The sequence below is a fragment of the Epinephelus moara genome, chromosome 16, assembly GCF_006386435.1.
Source record: "Epinephelus moara isolate mb chromosome 16, YSFRI_EMoa_1.0, whole genome shotgun sequence".
Lineage (NCBI taxonomy): Eukaryota > Metazoa > Chordata > Actinopteri > Perciformes > Serranidae > Epinephelus > Epinephelus moara.
Window position 1 is genome coordinate 23370223 of NC_065521.1, and position 7883 is coordinate 23378105.

Below are 7883 nucleotides of genomic sequence, written 5' to 3' on the forward strand. Positions count from 1 at the left end.
GGGGGGGGGGGGGGGGGGGTAAACTCCTGGCTCAGAGAGTGTGCAAATTAACATGTTTCACTCTCCCCTGAATGTTGGACAGGCATTGAAAAAGAGATTGTTTACATTCAGATGCTGGCCACCCGCTGTTTGCTTTTTCTTCCCCCCTGTTTTCCAATCACTGAAGAGACATGACCCATTTAAATGGTTGTTTACTTGTATTAGAAGAAGAGCCAAAGCACTACTCAATGAACTCTTGTCTACAATTCAATTAGAGTGGCCTTCCCAGCAGCACAGTTTTCCACATTACACAATGCTCTCTTCAGCCTAGCTGCAACACACGCATAAGTACCAACACCAAAGAGCAGCAGTAGTAGTCACACCTGCAGCCACAAAAAGTCACATTATACGTCGCTGGGATATTGATGCTTTATCTGGAGTGTGGGGTATCAGATCCAACAGGGTTTTTACTATAAGCCTGTGATGACCTGGACTGGTCCCATTGGCATTCAGAGGTGTTTCCAAAGTAATATAAAAATTAGCTGATGTTTAACATTTTGATTCAGGCTCCACAGAAAGTGCCCCGTCACAGCTGTGGTCTATTGTAATGGAGACACTGAAGTCAAGCACAGCAAGTTATTCATCAGGCTTTTATTGTAGAGTTTCTGCGTTCCTGAAACTGTGTTCCCGCAGTCTCCCTCAAACATGACAGAACATTTTTATTCCTTTAAGCCAGACGTTTTATTACTGCGTTTCCTGTCGCCCTCTGACTAGATATAATAAGAAATGGCTGGAGTTTTTCCTGTCTTTTTTTTTTATGTTGCGGCTGCTTGATAATGGGTCCAAATTGGTGACCTCATGTTATCACAAATTCTCGGATAGACTCCGCTTGATCAAGAAAAGCTGGAGAAGAAATAATGTGTTTAATTGAGGACAACTAATCAAATCAGGTTTGATTTTTATTTTTTTTTTAGTGTTGTATTTCATGATGTGTGTGCGCCCTTATCCTAAATGAGTCACTTAGCAGAAGGAGCACATAACAACATGGGTGTTTACCAGTTACCCATGTAGAGCTCCAACACCACATGGAAATTGTTTTATAAACTGCGTCGGAGCTGGCAATGAGAATATTGGGATCAAGGTAGGGTGTTTTAGTTTTTCTTTCAGACATTTTGTTCATAGATTCATGTAAAAATACATCGCTTACATGTTTCACGGTCGCCTAGTTGTCCTAAAGTCAGGCCACACAGAGCAAAATTGCTCCTAACTATTTTTGGCTGATTATCTAACATATCTTGTGTCTTCAAGTGCACATCTGTGAAATTCTAATCACGCAAACTGAATTTGTCCTGGGTAATTACAGCTCAGCAGTCACATCAGATGGGTTATTTTTGTTTGTTTGATTGTTTTAGAGTTGGATTACTTGAAAACATGTTGCACAAAATGTTATTAAAATGGTTTTAAGCACAGTTTAAGAGCTTTATGTCACAATGTGTGCGCTGTAATGTATGTTGTCTTTACTGTGGGGGGAAAAAAAACAAATGCACATCCTCTGAAGATGTTAGATTTAAACATTTTAAGCAGGCACCTTATTAACTGCACCTGCTGACATTGTTAGGCAATGAATGGGCAATACTGTATGGATAAAAAAAAGCTTCTATTAATGTAATTTGATGTTGTAATATTTTTAGGAAAGCTGATTTGATAAACTGATCAAAACTAGCTGGATTGTCTGTTTTTGTTTTTCAGTCAATTTCAATCCCTGACAAATCAAATTACCTAACTGCTGATGCAGAAATGTTTTTCATAAGCCATGGTATGAACACTCCTGTTGACCAGTTAATATCGCTCATCGTGTATATTGTCATACTGCTCTTGTTAGCATTAAAGCCTGCGTGTACACAGCAGCATAAATCGGTCAGATATTGCATGTTAAACTGTGGCCTTTCAATCGGACATTGTATATAGGCCACTCTATTCCCTGTAAATAGTCCAATCCATTGTATGTAATCTTTTCAATCAATAGCAAATATGTTTATGACTGAGTGACAGGAACTAGTTGTTCTTGTTTTTCTCGGTTGACTTGACGCCATAGGGAGCTGGGAGGGAGGGAAAACAAGGCCATACAGTCAGACTGCTTCAGACTTTAGGTTAACCTCAGATGGTTGTGAGAAAGTGTGTCACACTGATAGTGCGTCTTTGCCACGGTCAGCAGATACACGTTGTCTCGCTGATGTGTAAGGATAACGTTATCCGTGTAATTCAGTGTTCGATCGGTACATCTCAGATTTCTGAGGTTGCGGGACACTGGCATCTTTATGTTTTAAATGCTAAACATCACATGAGAACAAAGCCACTTTTGAGGCAGCTCTGCAGCCCCGCAGCTAATATCAGTTGTTACCCACTGATAACCAAATTAAGCCAGTTAAACCATTGAGTGAATTTACCATTAAATGTAAATATGCACTGTAACATTTCCAATAAATGCAGTATAATGTAATTACAGTCTTACATTTAGCTTGCTGCTGTTAGTAGGATGCTAACGTTTCCTGCTTTAAACAGCAAGATTGCAAATTAGATTAGTAAATAGGGAACTTGTTTGTCTTCTCTGCTTTCATCTCCTCCAATCTCTCCAGGTCGGCTCCAAATCCCACCTGGTGTGGCCTTTGCTGTCTGCAGCTTGTGACAACGTGGAGCAACAAACCTGCTTCTTGGGTTGCTGGAGCACAGTGGAGGAGAGGGTCTGAGGCTGCTTACTCCCCCCATTGGTCTTTGAGGAGGGGGGGAGGAGGAGGAAGAGGGAGCTGCTATAACCACCCAGAGCATGGGGCAGAAAGTCCCAGGTGGCATTAAAACCATTGATATGCGGGATCCAGCGTTCAGCCCCCTGAAGCTGGAGCTACAGGCCCTGAGTCACACCAAGCCGTCTCGACTGGATCTGCTGCTGGACATGCCACCCGCCAGCGTGGACGTCCAGGTCCAGCATTCGTGGAACAATGACGACCGTTCCCTCAACATCTTTGTCAAGGACGACAACAAGCTGGTGTTTCACAGGCACCCCGTGGCGCAGAGCACGGACGCCATCCGGGGCCGTGTTGGCTACACGAGGGGACTGCACGTGTGGGAGATCAGCTGGGCTATGCGTCAGAGGGGAACGCACGCTGTGGTCGGAGTGGCTACAAGTGACGCCCCGCTACACTCTGTGGGCTACACGGCTTTGGTAGGAAGCAATGCCGAGTCCTGGGGCTGGGACCTGTGCAGGAGTAAACTCTACCACGACGGCAAGAATCACCCAGGAATAACCTACCCGGCCTTCCTCGAGCCAGACGACACCTTCATAATACCAGACTCCCTCTTAGTAGTCTTGGACATGGATGAGGGGACGCTGGGTTACATAGTGGATGGACATTATCTAGGGGTAGCATTCAGAGGACTTAAGGGCAGGAAGCTGTACCCAGTGGTGAGCGCCGTGTGGGGACACTGTGAAATAAGAATCCGGTACATAAATGGACTTGATCGTGAGTACAAACTTTATTAATATTCTGTTATTCTTTTCCCTCCTGAGCGTCTGTGTTTTTGCCGTCTAGGACAGTGTCTTGCGTTCAGCCCTTACACAACCAGTGGCAGTATTTATTAACGCAATAAACAAAGGTGTGACAGTTAAGGGTTTATCTTGCTGTCCAATCAGAGCACATTACTGCAGAAGGTTACTACAGAGCAGACTTAGTATGGCTGCCTGTCTGGCTATTATGTAAAACAGTTATGACCTGACATTATTTGTGTTCTCTCTTGGCAGTCCAGATTACATTTAAATTAATATTTAACTGAATCCATGAATCACCTTTTCTTTGAACCATGTCACAGTGCCCTGATCTAAGGAGTTAACAGAGAAAAGATGTGACTTCACTGGAACCTGCCCCAGCTTATGTCATTAACTGTACCTTGCTTTGGTTTTTAAACCAGTCTGTGGCGCCTCTGTTATAGATGTTGGTGTTTATGGCTTTAAAAACATCCAGTGGTCCTTCATGTTTATGTACAAAGACAACAAGCTGCTCGTTTTTCCTCCAGACAAACATAAAATGATTTCTAATTGGATGAATCCCAACTATTCCATGGTGAAAGAGTCATGAGCTTTAAACGAGGAAACATAGGTGCTCATCGAAACATGCTGCACTACCCACATGTCCCAAGTGCTGTGTGCTCATTAGATTTTTATGTTCAACTCAGATCCCTTGACCTAGTTTAGGCCCGTGGAAAAGAAGCACTACAGATGCAGTGATATGCACAACAGCCACTTTGATTTTTATGACATTCCTCGTGCTGTTGGATGTACAGAGGGGAAATTCCTCATCTTATATGCTGATGTTCTCAACAGTTTGTCTCACAAAATGTAGTTAATCCTGTGGCTGTTTGGATCCAGGACGCCTTGTTGGCACTGCAGCTACAGGATATGGTTGCGAGTAAAATTAATTTATTATTTTCCAGCTCTTTTATAAATCTTCAAAAAGCCAAAAATAATGGAAAATAGCCACAGGGCTGGAGAGTGAACATCAATACTTTTTGAAGGCACAACAAAATCTGTCTGTAGCACAGAAAATCATCCAAAATTTGCAGCTGAATGTCTTCTTTGTTTCTTTGATGAGATATTTACTTATTTAAAGCACATATCTTGTTAATTTTAGTTGCAAGTTGCATGGCTGCTAAAAACACCTGTACTATCTGAGATTTCCAGCGTCTTTTATAAAAATCAAGGGGGATTTGTATGAAGTATCTATAGTCCTTCAAGTAAGGTTTCCAAAAATGTATTGTTGCGGTAAAGACAGTGAAACTGTATTGGCAGCGCAATTATATATTTTCAAGATGCCCAACTCCAAGTCTATTATGTTTTTTTTGTCTTCTGACAAGCAAAAACAAACTAGAAACAAAAACATAAAAAGTCATGACAAATGATTCAAATGATCGGTAGATTACCAAAATTCTGTTGTTGTTTTTTTGGTGTGGTTTTTTTTGTTTGTTTTTTTTGACAAATTATAGACACTACTAGCAGAGGTGTGGATGCTAATCACATGACTTGGACTTGAGTCTGAGAGACTGTAGACTTCACAAAATCAAAAAAGACTTGCAGTTAGACTTGGACTTAAACACCAGTGGCACTTGACTTCATTTGGACTTGAGCCTTTTGACATAAAAAAAATACTTGATACCTTCCCCCCCAAGCCCAAAGATTAAAAAGTATATTATTTATAAGTGAACCATGACCCAGATTATTTCCTGAATCAGCTAGTGTTACCATTGTTCTTTCCCAATAAATGGACACTTAATTCTCCGGATCCACTTTGTTTCAACCAGTCGACCAGCATCCAGTCAAGTTACAGGAGAGAAGCATGAAAAAAAATACACAGTGGTCAAAAAAACAAAACAAATTGTAGTATGCAAAACGTGCAGGTTGAAAATTATAGATGGACATGCAACAACTTCCAACAATCTTGTTTTAACAAATAAGAACAAATTTTACAAAGCACTTATGATTTTTGTAAATGTAGTATATTCATTACCCTGTTACGTTACATTTGGTGAAGAGTGCATTATGACTTGTTAAGGACTCAAAAGTCAAAGTTTGGGACTTGGCCATTTTGACTTAGAACTCGAGTGCAAAGAGTTGAGACTTACCTGTGACTTGGTCCCACTTCTGACAACTAAAGTGTGAACTACCTGCAGAGTTGCCCCACTGTGTACTCTGTCAACAACAGTACAAACATTTGCTGAATTTCATGTGTAGGAAGGAACCCTAACCCTAACCCACTGACTTCAGCACCCAGAGGTGTGACCACACCACCTCTGGGAACATCGGTCCATTTTATCGTTACAGATTGATTAACATCAGTGTGAACTTCTACCTTGAGTATCCCTCCATCTTTATTTAGATTTTTACATAATCCTTTCCTATATTTCAAAGCACTGATAGATCAAATGTTGAATATGAAATTAAATGGTGGCAACAACAAAATTGTGTGCAAATGATCTGAGAATATTTAGAATATTTAATTTTTATCATTTACTTGACTTTATGGCCCACAGAAGCTCATATTGTGTTCTGTATGGCAATATAGGATAAAGGTTGTTATACTGTCCCATTTTCATTTTTATAGCAGGTCACTCACCCTTGCGTTCACTTTATGTCATGTGTGTGACACATTACACACAGTGCCTCTCAGATGTGACATTTATACACTCCTGAAATGAGATTCAGTCATTGCTCACACATGAAACATGCTCCTCCTGACCCCTCTGCGCCTCTTGTCTCCCCCACAGCCGAACCCCTCTCTCTGATGGACCTGTGTAGGCGCTCAGTGAGGGTGGCATTAGGACGAGACCGTCTGAGTGAAATCCATAGACTGCCCCTGCCGGCCTCTCTCAAGAACTACCTGCTCTACCAATGACGGTGCTGGCGGTCACAACACACTCTCCACACCCTCGTCTCTTGCTCATGTTTCTCTGGGATCCTTCTTGGGTTGAACCCGTTTGACAACATTGCTCCAGGACTGGCTCAGCCTTTCAACAAGTATGCTTCTGTGTCGGTGGCTGGACACCTTTTGAGTTTCTTATCCTGTTTTTATGACTCTTTGCAATTGTATTCTCTAACTTTATAAAATCAGGAATCACTGAACACTATGCACATGCTGATCCAGACGATAGCCTGACAGTCACCATGTTGGTGTACCTCCTCCAGTTTGTAGGTTAATGTGGCCGTGTGGTCGGTATCTCTGCTGTGTGACCTCCAGACTGTATGAGTATGAATATCTATCTCGTAGCCTTTTAAATTGAAGCTTTTTTGACTGTGCTTAAGTAAAATTGTGTGGTGGAAATTACACTTTGAGAGTTGGTGCAGAAATGCACTGCCAGCATCTGACCACAAGGTGGCAGCAGACACATGTGAACCTGTACATCCTCTCAAATTGAGAATTACAACATGAAATCCAGGTTGCTTTTAGAATTTATGGTTTTTAATATTGAATAAAAAGGTGGTTCACACAACACAGACCAGAGATGCTGACCACTCCACAGTGAGTCTGTGGTGCAGTGTGGATGAATGCACTGTGAGGCAGCTGAAGAGCAGCTCCGACCATTCACTGCACTATCAGGTTTCTCTGCGATATGGAAGTGTGCCCCATTGCTTACCATCGAGGCATCCGACAGGAACAACATCAGCAGAAATTTTAACGGAAGGATAATGTCACTGTGATTATTTGTAGCATGCATCTGCAGGAAATCTTTCTCAATACAATCACGTCTTTTTTAAAATCTTTACTGTCACTCCTGCTTTTGGTAGTGCGGTAGTTTTCAACCACATGCTGTCTGGGCCCAAGAGTGCTGTTTTTTTATTTTCTCCATCAGCTGATTTCACTGGTTTGCACATATTCAGCCAGAGAATGGAAACTAACCAATGAAATATCCACTGAAGTGGTTTTATGTAATGAAAACGTGCTACTCTTGGGTCTCACTGGCACATAGCTGAGAACCATTGATGTAGTGTTTGTGTTTTATGACATGTTAAGGGAAGAAAAGGGGGTTCGGGGAACAGACTATGTAGGTTAACGACGTTGTGCCTGAATCTGCAAACTTCAGATTTAAGGCACCATAACAACAGAAAAAAAGACAATCCACAAAGTGCTGCACAAATGTAATAAAATAAGATCAGATTGCCAACACGTTGTCAATGCCATATCGTAGACCTGTTGACTAGTATTTTTAAATGTGCAGATGTTGTCCTCATTCAGCCCTCGGCTGGGTGCGGACACACTGTGCCACACTTTATTCTCCTTGCTTGCAGCTTCCATTTTATTTTATATTCCTTGTTGTAGATTTTTTGTTTGCAAGTATCTATTAAAGTTTATTTCAAAGTA

General features: G+C 41.6%; 1 protein-coding gene across 1 annotated transcript in view; it reads left to right on the forward strand.

The window, feature by feature from the left end:
* Nucleotides 1–7883, forward strand: part of spsb1 (splA/ryanodine receptor domain and SOCS box containing 1) — a 9450-nt gene extending 1567 nt beyond the window's left edge. Inside the window, exons 2-3 of the mRNA XM_050065968.1 lie at nucleotides 2616–3497; nucleotides 6292–7883. Of these exons, the coding sequence (XP_049921925.1) occupies nucleotides 2804–3497; nucleotides 6292–6419 (822 nt within the window). The 5' untranslated portion in view covers nucleotides 2616–2803 and the 3' untranslated portion in view covers nucleotides 6420–7883. The remainder of the gene's footprint in view (nucleotides 1–2615; nucleotides 3498–6291) is intronic.